The sequence below is a fragment of the Saccostrea echinata genome, unplaced genomic scaffold (assembly GCF_033153115.1).
Source record: "Saccostrea echinata isolate AGI-Se365-2 ecotype Australia unplaced genomic scaffold, CSIRO_AGI_Sech_v1 ptg000016l, whole genome shotgun sequence".
In the NCBI taxonomy this organism is placed as follows: domain Eukaryota; kingdom Metazoa; phylum Mollusca; class Bivalvia; order Ostreida; family Ostreidae; genus Saccostrea; species Saccostrea echinata.
The window spans coordinates 7,536,493-7,553,177 of record NW_026889765.1 but is presented as its reverse complement, the minus strand read 5'-3'; the positions used below and the strand labels follow the sequence as shown (position 1 = coordinate 7,553,177).

At 33.0% G+C, this 16,685-nt stretch overlaps 1 protein-coding gene across 1 annotated transcript; it reads right to left on the bottom strand.

Annotated features, from left to right (window-relative positions):
- Nucleotides 1–174: 174 nt before the first annotated feature.
- On the bottom strand, nucleotides 175–16,418 carry LOC133188388 (ATP-binding cassette sub-family B member 6-like). The gene is made up of 19 exons (XM_061323784.1): nucleotides 16,220–16,418; nucleotides 15,312–15,820; nucleotides 14,888–15,017; nucleotides 13,823–14,012; nucleotides 13,339–13,470; nucleotides 12,897–12,999; nucleotides 12,224–12,313; nucleotides 11,305–11,426; nucleotides 10,739–10,848; nucleotides 10,336–10,401; nucleotides 9,777–9,991; nucleotides 9,065–9,128; nucleotides 8,277–8,362; nucleotides 7,948–8,005; nucleotides 7,546–7,650; nucleotides 7,041–7,215; nucleotides 6,229–6,341; nucleotides 5,454–5,617; nucleotides 175–4,634 (listed from the first exon to the last, which is right to left on the bottom strand). The coding sequence occupies exons 2-19, from the start codon at nucleotides 15,803–15,805 to the stop codon at nucleotides 4,487–4,489; spliced, it is 2,565 nt and encodes an 854-aa protein (XP_061179768.1). The 5' UTR covers nucleotides 15,806–15,820; nucleotides 16,220–16,418; the 3' UTR covers nucleotides 175–4,486.
- Between the last annotated feature and the right edge of the window lie 267 nt (nucleotides 16,419–16,685).

Here is a 16,685-nt window from a genome sequence, read left to right as displayed (position 1 = left end):
CATAGGTGTCTTTAAGGTCAGTATGGCAAACATTTTTTTTTCTCTCAGTTCATGGACGTTTCATTATCTGTAGATTTCAATCCACGTTTGGGATGAACAATTGGTCGACTTCTGAAAATAGTGGTGAATAATATTCATACATATTGTGACTGAGAGAACAAAGAAGTCTTGCTGTACTGTTGAGAAATCTTTATTGCAAAATAAATGCACTAATTAAGATTTACTACTGGTAACTTAAAGACATATAACAAATTACATAAATTAAACATGTAAATAAATGCATGCATTTATGTTAGTAAAATGTAAATTCTTGTTAAGCTTAAATGCACATACATGTAAATATGCATGTACTACACTTCTGATTTTTCATGGATTTCTTGTAACAATTCCTAATGCCACTGGAATGAAAGCTGATCAAATGAATGAAATAAAAAGCTGATGCTACATACATATTCTTTCATGAGTTCAGTTTGACACTAGTGAAATTACATCTTTATTGAACTATTTTCTTTCAATCTTTGTACAAGAATATTTATACATGTAGATGTTGAATATTATGAACGGTTCATTCCACATTGGAGGTAAGCATAATCTTTATGGGCATTATAAAATCACTAAAATTACTTTTCGCTAAAATCCTATACCGATTAATTTAAAGACAAATCACTAAATTTGTGTCTCTCTAAAAATTCCACTTATATGGTTTAATATCTTATGTCTACTACAATTTCCTTTGTTTAAAACAAAAATAATCTTTGAAATAGTATACATGTATTATAGAAGCACCAAGTTTAGCACACCCACACATAACAGAAAAGTGAGACAAAGTTTAATACAATATGTATGTTTATAAAAATTGTAAATTTTTTCACAAATATCTGGCACACAAGAAGATAATGTGAATAATATTAAGATAGCATACAAAGAAAAATAAAAACCAGAAGTCTCTGATGAGACTGTAGCTTCACTGGTGTGAACTTATAATAAACCAGAAGTCTCTGACGAGACTGTAGCTCTACTGCTTCGTACATTTATCAAAGGAAGAGAAATGTAGCACTTGGACTTGAAACTATGCAAAAGCAATGAATTAGAATAATGATCTTTAGTTTAGTCTTGAAACCAAAAACTGATATAAAGAATTTTAAATATGTATCATAGTGTAGTCTACTTGTGTTCCAATTAACATTGAAATCAGACAAAAACTGTAGGGAAAGTAGCATTTTGAAATTAGTTCACAGAATTTCTATTTTTAGTAACCATGGCAACACTGTTCATCAAAATCAGAAACCGATAAATAGAATTATATATTTAAGTGTAGTCTACTTGTGTGCCAAGTTATACTGAAATCGGAGCAAAACTGTAGGAGAAGTAGCATTTTGAAAAATTGTTTACAGACGACAGACACCTTACTATCGCATAAGCTAGCTCTTCTTGTCTCTGACCATTAGAGTTTAAAAAGATGTATCTTAGTACAGTGCGGTCTCGTTATTACGATGTTCATTTTGTCACGGGAAAATATCGTAATACCGAGGGCAACGTAATAAAAGTTCCCAATAAAATCCATTAAAACATCGTTTTGAAAGTTTGTTATTTTTGTGGAAGGTGTATTTTTGCCCTTTTGTTCCCTTCTTCTGTTCTAATTCCTAATCAAAACGCTGATACATATATGATTTATTAACAACTTATCTTGAATAGATATCTTCATGGTGATATTTCTTCTATTTCTTTCATTTTAAAAGAAATACGTATATTTCTTATAAAAACTTCGGCGATCTATCGGATCTTCATTTATCTACCGCCATTTCCTTACTTTTACTTTCGTTTCTGACTCTGTAGATAATGCGTTCGTAAAAAATTCAACAAGCCGTCTTCGTATTCAATTTAAAGTCGTTTACTACATAAAAACAACAATTTTTAGTGAGCTTTTGGGTGTTCAATGAGCTTAGAGCAGCAGTGAACAACTGATGAAAGAGTGTGACTGGCATATTTAAGGACGGAATTTGACAACGTACAAGCTATATGTCAAAATAAATTTAATTTTTTAAATTACTGAACAGAGTTCAATTAGCAGTTCAGCAATTATCGATTTGTATTTCTGCTGACACCTGTGAGGTAGTCCAAGCCACAATCAAAGCTGTTAAAACGTAAGTGAAGTTCAAATTTGGCCAAAATTATGTTTGATACCCAAGCTGTCCATTACCGCAATTTAATTGCAAACGAAATTACACAATACGTGTTTAACATACAGGCACAAGATTAAATGTAACCTTTTATTTAATAAATTAATTTTATTTATTAACCAAAGTATAAAAGATAAAATAAACTTTACAGACATAGATAAACTAGAGACTACGTTTTTAAATAAACAGTTTAAATTTAATTGTTTAACAATGGCTTTGACACGATGTCTCCAGTTCTGCTGACCTCGCTAGAACAGTCAAGGTGTGTGCAGTCAAGCGTCACTAATCACCTAACGGCCCTGCAAGTTAACACTCTGTCAGAGCACAGGTGTTTCAATGTTTATTTAGCGTCTCCTTAAGTGTCTACCGTCGATCAACACTGAATAAACACGGAGTGAAAAAAAAATTTTGGACAGAATTTTTACATCGTAATACCGAGTCCCGGCATTTTAGGACATCGTAATAAACGGTTCTATTTTGTATAGATTTGTTAAGAAATGGTTTTGTGCTTTGAATTTACAACGTAATAAGCGTTTTATCTTATAAAACCGTCACCGTAATAACGAATCCACACTGTATAGTCTACTTGTGAAAAAGTTTAATCAGACCAAACTGTAGAAGTAGAATTTTGAAAGAATTTCAAAGAAATTTCTAGTTCTGGTAACTATGGAACTCCTTTTGTCAAAATCAAAAATTGATAAACAGAGTTATGTACCTTAATTAGTATATACTTGTGTACCAAGTCTTACTGAAATTGGACCAAAACTGTAGGAGGAGTAGCATTTTGAGAGAATTTCAAAAAAAATCTTTTTTTAGTAACCATGGCAACACCTTTTGTCAAAATCAAAAACTGATAAACAGAATTATGTATTTTAGTACAGTTTACTTGTGTACCATGTTTTTCTTGAAATTGGGGGGGGGGGGGGACTTTAGTAATAGCAATTGGAAAGAATTTTAAAGAAATTTTTATATTTACTGACCATGGCAACACCATTTTTAGAAATATAAAAATACATAGAATTATTCATCACAGTCTTACTGAAATTGGACCAAAACTGTAGGAGTAGCATTATGAAAAAAAAAATCAAAGAAATTTCTTTTTTTATAATAACCATTGCAACACCTTTTGTCGAAATCAAAAACTAATATAAAGAGTTATATATTTTAGTATAGTCTACCTGTGTCTAAGTCTTATTAAACTGGACCAAAACTGTAGGAGGAAAAGCATTTCAAAAAATTGTTTACAGACAGACAGTCTCTGATTAGTAGAGCTAAAAACTATGGTAAAATGAATTTCCCTTACAACTTTCCTTTAAAGATATAACTGAAACTTTATACATCATATCACAGACATACTGTTATCTGTATTTATGGCACTAAATTTCATTATTGTAGAGTTTTTAAAAGTGTGTTGACAGAGATCTCTAACTATACCATCTTATGGCATATATTTTAAAATCTTCACAGTAATATTTACATAACTAACAAATAACTACAGGAATAACCCATGTCCTAGGAACTTCTACAGGTAAATAGAAAGAACAAGAAATTTTAAGTGTCTATTTTTTGTTGGTATATATATGGAGTGACAACAGACATTGTGGAACCACACTAATTTGCATTGGTGGTGAAGAGACATGCTAGAAATCAACACGAATTTCAATTTTCAATTGGTAAAAACTCTGATACATGCTTATAAATGGACATTTTTGACTTACACAATAACATTTTAATTTACCTAAATTACTATAAACCTTATCTTAATGAAACTTGATACATGATTTATTATGCATACATTTACTTCTGTCATGTTTTAATTTTGTATTTACTGCCACCCAGTAAATTCAAAATTTACAACATGACACTTCACCAAAACTATAACACTGCTTTATCACTTATCACCTCCCATATTCTAGCTTCTGCCTCTTTCTTTCTAATCCTCTGAGACCAAATAAGGACACAATGAAATAGTTCAAAGGTTATTTCAGTTGAGAAGTGATGCAGTTATAAATGAAGTAAAATCCAAGATTTAAAGAGTATGGTTATGACTGACAGAACATTGGCAAATTTAAATTAAGGTACATGTAAAATTCAATATGTATCTAAAATCAGATCCTTTGTTTATGAAAAAAAGCACAATAAGACAACTGAATATCACAAAATATTAATTAAACAAATAGTGCATACACAAGACATTACCATACACCTGGTATAAATACATAATATATTTGATTATTATTCCTTCTATTAGAATTGAAGAAAAAAAAATATTTAAATCTGATCATGAAAGACAGAATAAACTGCACTTAGGAAGCATCAGCATCATTATTTATACTTCCTGAACTGACAGTTCCGTTCCCATTGTGTTTGTCATCGCCCGCTTCCTCTTTCTTAGTCAGCTGTTGATGCCACATGTCGGCATAGAAACCATTCACTTGGAGAAGCTCATCATGACTGTAAAGGAAAAGGCTGAGTATAAAAGACAAGTTTATAAAAGTATGAGTACTTCCTATCTAGTTTATTATAAAAAAAATCTGCTGCTGAGCTGAGTAAACCTGCTTAATTAATAATAATTTTAAAAATATTGATGTGGTATATCAGATATTGTTTTGCTATTAAAAACTGTTTCCTATATAAATCTATACTGAAAAAAGTCTAACATTTCCAGTGATTTACTGAGCAATCCAAAAAACTCAATGTTGGACACCACAGAGCAAGATACTGGCCCAGTCAATGAGATATTGGACCGCTTACGTTACACTGTGGGCAGGATCAGCTATTTCTTATTTGCATTCATTGGTGTTTGACTGTTACGGAATTGACCAAAAGTTTAAACCCCAGTGCGGGTAAATGAAATTTACATCATGAAAGCCAGCACAAGATACCTCCCCCCCAAAAAAGTAAAAGATATAACAAAACATTTGTTTGATTCTCTGGTCCGACAAAACATGCATGTTGCCCTCGAATCCAGTCAATAAATGTATAATACAATGATCTTGAATATAGTACATATATTATATTATATATATAGTATGAATATGTACATGTACATCCATAAGACAATGTAATTTTTTTTCTCCAGAATATCATACAAATTAGAAAAACCTGGCATATTACTGATTAAACCAACCTGTTGAAAAACTTTGACTTTTTGATAAAAACACAAATTCCTTAAATAAATGCTAAATTTTTATTTGAATAATCAACCCCTGTTTCATAAATTGGATCTAATGATCATGTATAATAAACTGACTCCCATCTTGTAACACTTACGTTCCCCTTTCTACGATCACCCCTTCTTTCATAACTAGGATCTGATGAGCATGTATAATGGTGGAGAGTCTGTGAGCCACAATTATGGTAGTCCTGTTCTCACAAACTCTCTCCAGGGATGTCTGTATGTTACGTTCTGTCTTGGTGTCCAACGCAGATGTAGCCTGAAAAAAAAAAATAAGAATGGAGGTCTGTGTATAAACACACACTCAGAATGATACTATCTACTACTACATTGTATCTATTCTTTTGAGTTTTCTGCCAGTAATAAAACAATAACCCTCAAATGTCAGATTCACATATTCGACTAATTTATGATGGTTACTGTGTGACTTGAGATGTGTGAAACAAAACATTAATGTACTAAATGTTCTCTGCAATAGAGTTATTAACATCTCCTCATCCAGTAGCCATTAACTGTCTTTAGGTCAAACATATATAAATTCCAATCTTTCATAAGCCTTTGTTTTGCTGGAAGGAGGCTTCCAATGTACATGGACATATATTTCTGTCAGACATATTTCTCTGTCAGTGACTTTTTCCTTCTCAAATTGACCTTGGTTCAGTTTATGACATACCTGTAGATGTCATGAATTTATATAAATGTAAGGTAATCTTTGTGTCAAGCATGGACCTTCAGTGTTTCTTTATCAACAGAAAAAATAGCCAGCCATTTAAAGAAATGTCAGAACTGATAAAAATAAAACTCAAAATTTCCTTTGATTACATGCTAACAAATCAAGTATAAGATTAATCCACAATATTTAAATATTACCTCATCCAGCAGGACAATCTGGGGGTTCTTCAGTATAGTCCTGGCTATAGCCACCCTCTGTTTCTCTCCACCACTTAGCTTAAGTCCTCTCTCCCCAACCACTGTGTTATAACCTGTAAAACAGTTTTAAAATAATGTATGTAGATCTTATTAAATTGACTAAGAGAGTATAATGCATTATTTTGGAAGGATGTTGAATTAGGTGTAAAGATTGACTCCAGTTCACCAAAATGTTTCTTATAATATAGCCAAAAAAAATGAATTTATTCATTTGTCATGCATTTTAAAATTGTTAAACTTGGTTTGACATCAGCACACATCCTTTACTCAAAGACAATGTATGGTGATGTGAGAGACATACTGAATCAAAGGTAAAAAAGATATACTAGTACATACATGTATGTACTTTTGAATCAGACAAGTGGTATATGGAACAGACATATTGGCAGACAAGTGATATGTGTGACTGTGACAGACATATTGGTAGACAAGTGCTCTGTTGGAAATACATATCAGCAAACAAGAGCTATATGGGACAGACAAATTGGCAGACAAGTGATATGGGACAGACATATTGGCAGACAAATGATATGGAGAGACATATTCACACACAAGTGATATGGGACAGACATGAGGAAATTTTATCACTGCATAGCACTTTTCAAGTGGGACCCATATTATCTTCATAAGATAAGCATAACCTTACATTGCATTTAGCATATTTCTGAAATGCTTTAAAAGACATATATAAAAGTACAAAGTTAAATAGTTATTTTCTACAATCTTAATGTGAAGAAGAAATGCATCCTTACCATCAGGAAAAGATAAAATTCTCTCATGAATATCTGCATTATCAGCTGCTTCTTCCACCTGTTTGTCATTAGCGTCAACATTACCATAACGTATATTATAGCGGATATCAGCATTAAACAAGACGGTATCCTGGGGCACAACACCAATTTGCTGTCGGAGAGATTCTTGTTTGACCTTCAAAATCAAAAAGCACTAAAAGGTACAATATTGCAATAAGTATTAAGTCATTGTACATGTATTACCACTTGTATCAACACTGACATGCCTCTAACAATAACAGTTGAATTTTATTATCTCAAATACCAGGGACATGTAGCAGTGTGTTGGCAGTCACAACTACTTTTTCTCTATGATTTTCGCCCTTATTATCTAAAATCCTTGATATCTGGACGTTTTATCTTGGTCCATCAAGTTTGAAATGACAAAATTTGACTGTATATGAAATTGTTTAAAGGCTGACAAATTAAACAAATAAGAGAATATTTCACTTCAATTCAAACTAACCAGTGAAATGTCTTGACCATCTATAAGGATCTTCCCTGAAATAACATCATAAAATCTGAATAGCAGTCTGATAATGGTGCTCTTTCCACTGCCCGAGTGACCTACCTACAAGTACAGTTGAATGTACAGAGTAAATTTCATAAATCTCATAATAAACATTCATGATTGAATCAATATGTAGGTATCCACAAATTGAAAGATTTTTTACCATGCAAAGAAAATCATTGTGACAGATTTGGTTGAAAATGGTCAATTTGTTTTTGGAATGGAAGTTATAAATACAGCAATTTCTAAGAAAGCAATTGACAATGACAACAAAATATGGGCTTTGAAAAAAAAAGTTTAATTTTATATAGTAAGATGAGTGTGTGATAACTATAAAATATTGAAAAAGCTACATACTAGTGCAAAAGTCTGTCCAGCTGGTACCACAAAGGAAACATCCTTCAGAATCTTTTTACTGACAAGATAAACAGAAATAAGTACTGCATATTTAATTCACATTAAAGTATTTCAATATTCTGCAAAAATATTTCTATATAATTTCTCTATATCTGAGTACTTAAATTTCTTTGTTCAAAATTCTACATGTTTTGGGGATTTCATACAATATATCTAATTTAAAGAACATAATTTGTCATTTATCAATTAATTCTGAGGAGAACTAGATCTCTACTTGATCTACTGTGTAATGACATAGAAACCAGAGCTGCCAAATAACAATTATTTACCTTTCTTCATAATGGAAGTTGACATTTCTGAATTCTATTTTACCATTGGTAACTGCGATATTCTTAGCATCCGGGATATCTTTAATCTGCATGATGGAAAAAATGAATCTAACATCAGATCTATCAAATATTGCATCTTTGCTAGCCAAGTGTCTGATTCGCTTACTCTCATCTCATTAGGAGGTGACAGTAAGAGAATTGACATTTTGATAAGGAAGATGCTAATATTGTGACAATGTCAACATGTTGATTTATTCATTTAATAATTAAAAGTCATCAGGGCCAAAACTCCGGAAAATTCGAGGGGTGATCAAAAAGTTCGCGAACTATCTCTATATTGACAAAACCACAATTCAGATCAGAATGAAATTTGGCACACACATAGTCATACACATGTTCTATAAATAGCAGATGTTATATAAAGTTTTGCTCCCTGTTTGTGACGTCACAATGTGAAAATGACATCAATATGTAGGTGACTTGTGACAAAAAACGGTTGACTCAGTCGTACTCAAGCAACGAACGGCTGTAAAGTTTAATCTCTTAGCTTTTGTGAACAGAACGCTACGAAGCATTGAAGATTTGTGCATGAGCAGAACAATGGCAGATGTGCATTAGCATTGGAGAGGACTACTTTAAAAAATAATGAACGCTGATACCTCATTTTATTTCTTTTAAGGAAGTAATTCAATTAGTTCGCAAACTTTTTGATCACCCCTCATAATTGTCCTTTGATAGTACACTGTAAAAGATTATTTGCAGAAAAAAAGATGCGATAAAAAGTTTACCTCTTGACTTTCATCCAACAGTTCAAACATGTTCTCCATATCAATGAAAGACTGCTGTATCATTCTGAAATACAGACATAAAATATGGCTGAATATCAGCATCTTGGACAATGATTTATCAAATCCTAAGGGTTTCTGAAGTGAGTCCATAATCTCAAGTATATTATACATGTATATCTGAGTCTTATTTTGATTACTTGAACACATGCCTGTCTCAGAGACTTTCTTGCACTCTAGTCTGGTAAATTTGACATTATGCGAATACTATCACATGGTAAAATCATGTCAGTTTAAACTTCACTCATTTGCCTCCTAAACGATGATGTTTTAAAACTTTTTGAAAACTGGTTTTAGTGTAGTTTATACTAATATCATTTTTTTTTATTTTTCATTTGCTTCTGTTTGTATGTATCTTGTAAGAGGACACATATGTCAAAGAAATAATGGATGTTAAAAGTGTATCTATGATTTCATTGCTTTCTGCAGTTACGCCTCTATATTTTGAATACTAATGTGTCAAAAACCATGGATGTCAAAAGTGAATCTATGATTCTGATTTATTCTTCATTGTGATTTTCAACTTCAATATTTCAAACCCTGGATATCTCAAGGACAAGTTCAATTTCTGATGAGTTCAAGATACTCACATTTGACTTTAGTTTCTTATACATATATTAGTAAGTTTAAAAATTCACTAAGCACTCGTATTTACCTGTAATAAGTTCCTAACCAGTTGAGTGGTCCATACAGCTGACTGAGGTACGTCCCGAACAGAACGTAGTCCCCCACCGTGAGGTGAAGGTCACTGATAGAGTACACCACTGCATATGCACACAACAGAGAGCCACTGATCGTTCCGAAGGTTATCACCGTGTTCTGGAGGGAGTTCAGGAGGTTGAGCGAGGCAGTCGATTTCCACTCTGCAATCTAAAAACAGAATTTGGTAAAAAGTTGTCTCAAACATCACCTGTTAAAGTACACACCAATTAAACACATAATTTGAATTTTTTTTTTTTTTTAAATTTAAATAAAATGCAAATAATGTGTAAAATTTTAAGAATTTGTTGGTTGAACAATATAATTCCCAAAAAGACATACATTCATGAGAGAAATCCATTCAAAATAAAGAAAGAAATATTAGGTACTTTCTTTATAAAAAAAAAATTAAAGATTATTACCACACATATGAAGCTTTCAAATTAATTTCTGAGTGATAAAATAGAGATGCATTTCTTATTGCTTCAACATGTACATGTAATTTATAAGTATACCTGATAATCTTTTATTGCTGTATCAAATCTGTTAGTCTCAAATTCTGAAGCTCCATAATATTTAACCTAGAATGGAAAGTACATTATATTAAAGAATGCAACAAAATACAGACCTTTCGAGGCAGACAGACGTGGACAGAAAAGCAATATACAGTCATGTAGGACAAAGGCACCTTAAAAGAGCGAATTTAAGACAAAGATATATCCTGAGAGATAAAGTGATGCAAACATTAAAACATTTCATTAAGATTAAAAAAAACCCTGGGAAATTATGTACAAATAATTATTCTCCTTTTTAGGATATGATGACCTCTCAAATATCCAAGACAACAATTAATGTACTTTAAAATAAAAAAATTATATTTCATTCTCCATCAACCATCATTAATTAAACTTTATTTACCGTTTCAAAGTTGAGCAGGGAATCCACTGCCTTGGAGTTTTTCTCATTGTCCAGTTTATTCATCTCTCGTCTGTATTTAGTTCTCCATTCAGTGATCCAAATGGTAACAGCTAAGGTAAAAGAGACAATTTAGTTACTGCCCAACTAATTAATAATTAATTATGATGACAAACAGGACTTCCTAGTCCATATTAAAGCATTCTGATGATTATATGCTCCATGAAAATGAATGACCAAATCAATTAAGCTGAAGCATTTAATGAAGCATATCCATCAATTGCATGCCCCTAAATGTCATCATTTCAGTTCTATTTTTTTTTCTAAGTGTACCAAGCTTTCAAAAAGTAGCACATTTGTGCTGAAGCACATAAAAAAGAAACATTAAATACTCTAACAAAAAAAATTACCATGTTTCAATGAAAATTATAAAAGAGAAAATGGAATTTTGAATGTTTGACTCACAAATACATGAAGCATGATACAAGGAATTCTTTATATAGATTAACAAAAAAAAATTGCTACTGCATTGTCAATATTTTTCTTTAAGATAAATTTGTTATGCTGACCTAGATAGAGAACCATGCAGAGAAAGACAACAAGCCCAAAGATGTAGTTGAAAACTGTGACGAAATAGACGATAGCGATGATAATGTCGACGATTGTTGGCAAGATCTGGAACACCACGTAACTAAGTAGAAAAGATCAAAATCATTTTAAAGTTTCTTAATTTGATAATGAAATCAATATAATTCTGTTGATATATTCCTGTTTCTTTATAATAACACCTAGGAAGAATTTAATAATCACAAGAGATGTATGTGAAACACTTATGCCCCCCCCCTCCCCCCACCGAATAATTGGAATTTTTCTAAGTCCAAGGAGCATAACTCTGTCAAAAATTGCTCGATCGTACCCAAACCAGAACTTGACCTAGATATTCTTATGATAAATCTGTATACCAAATTGTATTTCAGTATGTGCAACCTCTCTGAAGAAAATGAACGGAAACTATTGGTGAACTGACAGACAGACAGACAGACAGACAGAGACCGACCAACAGACAGCAGCAAAGCAATATGCCCTCGAAGGGGGGGCATAAAAATAATCCTAAAGCATATATTTCATTTCTTTTGAGATATGCTATGGAATATTCATTATTCTTAGAACTTCACATACACAGTCCTACAGCTATAAATCTACATTTAGTAACATTTGAGCTTTTATGTAATATGTAAATATTTGAATACACATGTATTAGTTAATCCTTTATTCAGATCACTGAAAAGTGAAATACATTTATACCTTGGTATCTTATATATCAAATCTCAGAAACCATGGATATGTTTTTAATGTATTTTGGGAATCAAAACCATTTTTTAACCTGAGTATTTAGAATCAGTGGATATTTCAAAGTCTTTTTTCAGCTCCAGCAAGTTTGAGATACTGAGCTTTGACTGTATAAGTATGATTTTAAGTAAAGAATACCTGAGTAGATTGTTGATACTATTCGTCCCTCGGTCCATCACTCGTAACACTTCCCCCGTCTTCCTCTGAAGATGCCACCTCAGAGACAATCTATTAAAACAGGAGATGGATTATGAAAGTATTGCAGTAAAAAGCTTAGAATCAATCTCATAATAATTATTACTAGAGAGCATGAAATATAACTTTTGAAGTGTGTGCAATTTAAAAATGATTTTTTGATGGACTTGTTTTATAAATCTTACTGTCAATCAAAAGATGATATGTTTTGGTTAAGGCTGTATTTAAAAAAAACATCCATACAGGGGCTGACACAAATAGACTTTTCAAGTACTTGCCCATGAGCGAGTACATGGTCAAAATTCACTTGCCATACCTGAAATTTTACTTGCCCCACCATAAACTATGAAAATAGGAAGACAAAAAATGATTATTACAAGTGCCCATTTCCACTTAAAACTAAGACGTATTATTTTTTTTTCTTGAAAAATCACTTGCCATCGCGCAAGTGGTTAATAAAAATTCACATGCCCATCCCCAAAATTCACTAGTCCCGGGTGTCGGGCAATGGGATTTGTCAGCCCCTGCCATATGCACTTTTTTTACTTGAACCTGCTTGTAAATTAAATGTTTTTAACTGACATATAACTCCATGGCAATATTACAATAACTATACCTGTGTAAATGATTGAACAAGCGAACTTGGATTCTTCTAGTTGTATACTGTTGAACTGGTATCCATAGGAATGACCTGGCATTGTTTAAAAACCCTGTGGTACCTACAAATAGCAGAATTAAACTGAAAAATTTACAAGAGATTTCAGGAATGAAAGGTACAAAATTGTTCTTTCACTACATGCATAAACATGTATACAGTACACATTTTACAATTACAGCAAAACTGGGTTATAACAAACTAAACAAAGTCACTGAGATTTCCCATTTTCCTCATAACCAAGACTCTTAAGTGGCTTTACATCTGTAAAAGTCACACAGTGTAAAGTTTTCTACAAATTTCATTAAAATTTCCTTATCATTGGGATTTCCTTTAAGGTGAGTTCTTTAAAACTGAGTTTTACTGTATATTATATAAAATAAATAAATGTAGATATTTTTACCTGTTCCTCCTCCCTTGAGAAAAATAAGTAAGCAATAAATGAGTATATAATCATATCGAAACTCTGGCCTCGTGACCTTCAATTCAGCAAGGTCATCTCCAAGTGTGTTGGGTTGGACAGTCAGGCTGTTTACTGTAGATAAGAAAAGTTATATCTAGCATAAACCATATAAGGACAAAAATGAAATTTACAATATGTTTGTAATGCAACAAACTTTTTTATGATTTTTAAAACATCTCTATTTTGGTATTTATGAAATACTTTTGAACTTCAGGATCTTGAACATCGATAACTTAAATGAATATCATGAATATGTCAAAGTGAATTGGAAGTCCCAACCACCTTTTTTCTATGCAAAGTATATTAACCTCATTTTCCTGAAGCCTCTGATATTTCAAAGATTTTTCTGAGTCCCATCAAGTTCAAGATAATGAGGTTGACTGTACGTAAATAATAAGATAAATTTTTATCTAAAAGATCTTACTGATGTATTTGCTGTAGAGAGGGACCAGTACATTTATCCCCCTCCCTGCCCCCAGAAGAAGCAGGCAGACAAGGACCAGCCCCTGCCTCCAATAGCTCCCCTTGGGCCATACAAATGGAATCATAACCTTAAGTTTTGACCACACATTCTTCCAAGTAGACTGATTCTGTGCTACTTCTGGAGTGGGGCCCTGTAGGGGAAAAAAAAATTATTGTTCATTAAGAGTGTAATAGAAAAGGAGAAGTTGCTATGGACCAGGCCAGGACTTGTTCCCTGGATTCTTGATTTCTAGACAGTGGATAGGTACTCTAACAACTGAGCCACTTGACCAATGGTGAACAAATACATTCAACTGCCACAGCAGTCAAAGTATTTAAAAAAATTGGTTTATGAGTAAACAATTACATATTTTTAAAAAACTGTCCAATCCCTTGTTATATTTATCATATCTTTTTATAAACAGTTAAAGTATTGAATCAAAGGCTTGTGGATGTGGGTGCAGCTTTGGAGACAGCCATTTGCCTACATTGCATATCCTGTGCCCAAAAGTGTAGTTTTAAATACATATTTTTCAAATACATTCCAAATTATGACAAGAATTTCAATGTTCTCTCTCTCTGTCTGACATGCTATTACACTCATGCTGACATGACTCTTTCCGACATGCTATGACTCTCTGTCTGACATGCTATCACTCTCTGTCTGACATGCTAATACTCTCTTTCTGACTTGCTATGACTCTCTTTTTGACATGCTATCACTCTCTTTCTGACATGCTATCACTCTCTTTCTGACATGCTATAACTCTCTTCCAGACATACCATCACTCTCTTTCTGACATGCTCATACTCTCTGTCTGACATGCTATCACTCTCTGTCTGACACGCTATGACTCTGACATGCTCATACTCTCTGTCTGACTTGCGCATACTCTCTTCTGATATGCTATGACTCTCTGTCTGACATGATATTACTCTCTGACATGCTATCATTCTCTGTCAGACATGCTCATACTCTCTTTCTGATATGCTATCACTTCAAGTTCCCTACTTAATAACTACCTACATTTTCTACATCAGTCAGAAGATGGTACAGGTTTCTATTTAGACCAGGAGCCAAAAATCCCAAAATCAGAAGCATCAAAGAACAACTGTATCGAACAATCCACAGACCTAATTCTATGTGATCTGAGTACCTGTAAAATTGACAATAATAAAAATTAGTAAAAATATTTCCTAAATAGATTAGGTAAGTTTTAAATATAGAAGTTGCTTAAATAAAGCTCAGATGCATATCTTTAAAAATTTAATGTACATGTATATGGATATTCCCTTGTTTCAATTTTGATTTTTTTAGAACAATGACTGAGCTAGTTTTACACATTCAAGTTAACACTTTTCACAATGTATGAGACAATATAGGACAGCATACACAATAATATTCTTTATAATTTTTATCATTACGCATGATGTTATTTGTCAAAACTAACCCCTTCAGGGACCACCAGTAATTTGAACTCTCCCATGATATAAAAGACAAGTTCTCCTTAATGAAAACGAGGCTCCAGAAGACCAGTAAAATTAGGCCGTGACCTCGAGTTGGTATAGAGGGCAGCATCTGTCTCCTCTCGTAAAACAAAAGCCTGATGGATGCTATCCAGCAGTAAACCAGGGCAATGGCGGTAAAAACCTGGTACCCCGCTACAGTCTGATCGCGTATGGAGGTGTCACAGAGAATTGTGTGAATTACAGCCTCCAGCATGAGAATAAAGCTCAGCATGACCTGCAGGGTGAATCCACAGGAACCTGGAAGGTTTTTCTCGGGCAGTTTGGTGGCATATTTTCTGTACAGTGAACATTGGATGCAGCCAAATAACAAAATGTGAAGGAATAATATGCCTGAGGTGACAGTATCAATGAAACATGGATTCAGTCCTTGGTTTACCCACGTCTGAGTGAAATTCAAGTCTTTGCAATACTTCATGTTGTACTTTTATATCTGAAATATATGCAATGAAGTAAATAAACATATTTGCTGACAACAGGTAATATCAAGGTAACATCATGTAATGTAAAAAAAGATATAAAGAAAAAGTATCAGCATACATGTATAATGGAGACGAATCAGTACATAAATACAAAATATCATATTATGACGAAGTTTCAGCATATAATGGTGAAGTATCATCACAATATTAATGTTGTCAACAGAAGCCTCATAACTAATGGCAGTTGAGGCTTCCATAACATACGGCTGACATGCTTAACAACCTGTTTATATTAGTATAGTATCATTTGACAATGCAATACTTTCCTTCCTTACCCCTTCAACTACATACACGTTGAATGTCATGTCGACTTTATACATGTCTACATTTTTCATTTATATGAGACATACCGAAAGTAAATATCTTCTGTCCTAAATTAGGATCCTGCTGTATAGTCGTTACACAAGGAGAAAATTCGAGCTTTGGCTTCAACACTCTATATTGACTACGTTTAATAGATTTAACCACCGGATTTCTCTGTACAATGTAACACCTACACCCGTGCTGTTGTTAAATGCTTTCAATGTGAGATCATCATTTCCTACACACTTCTTTTTTTCGATGTTTGCGTTGATTTCACACACATGCTTATTTGCATCATAGTCTCCAAAGCGCTTTGTCTGAGTTGAGGGGCGGATCAAGATCATTGATCAGTGGCGTAGCTACTATGTATGCTTGAACATGTACGTGCCACAGGCACTTGCTTCTGTAATAATTTTCTATCCTATAGGCCTATAATATAATAGCACAAGGTATCTAACTCCGAATTACATGTGTATCCCCGACTATCCAAACTCCGTCACCATAAGCGGAAAA

Coding starts and splice junctions, on each gene's coding strand:
- LOC133188388 (XM_061323784.1), bottom strand. CDS start 15,805: ATGAAGTATTGCAAAGACTTGAATTTCACTCAGACGTGGGTAAACCAA. Junction 10,402..10,738: donor CCCTGCTCAACTTTGAAACG/GTAAATAAAGTT, acceptor TTTCCATTCTAG/GTTAAATATTATGGAGCTTC. Junction 9,992..10,335: donor CAGCAATAAAAGATTATCAG/GTATACTTATAA, acceptor TTCTGTTTTTAG/ATTGCAGAGTGGAAATCGAC.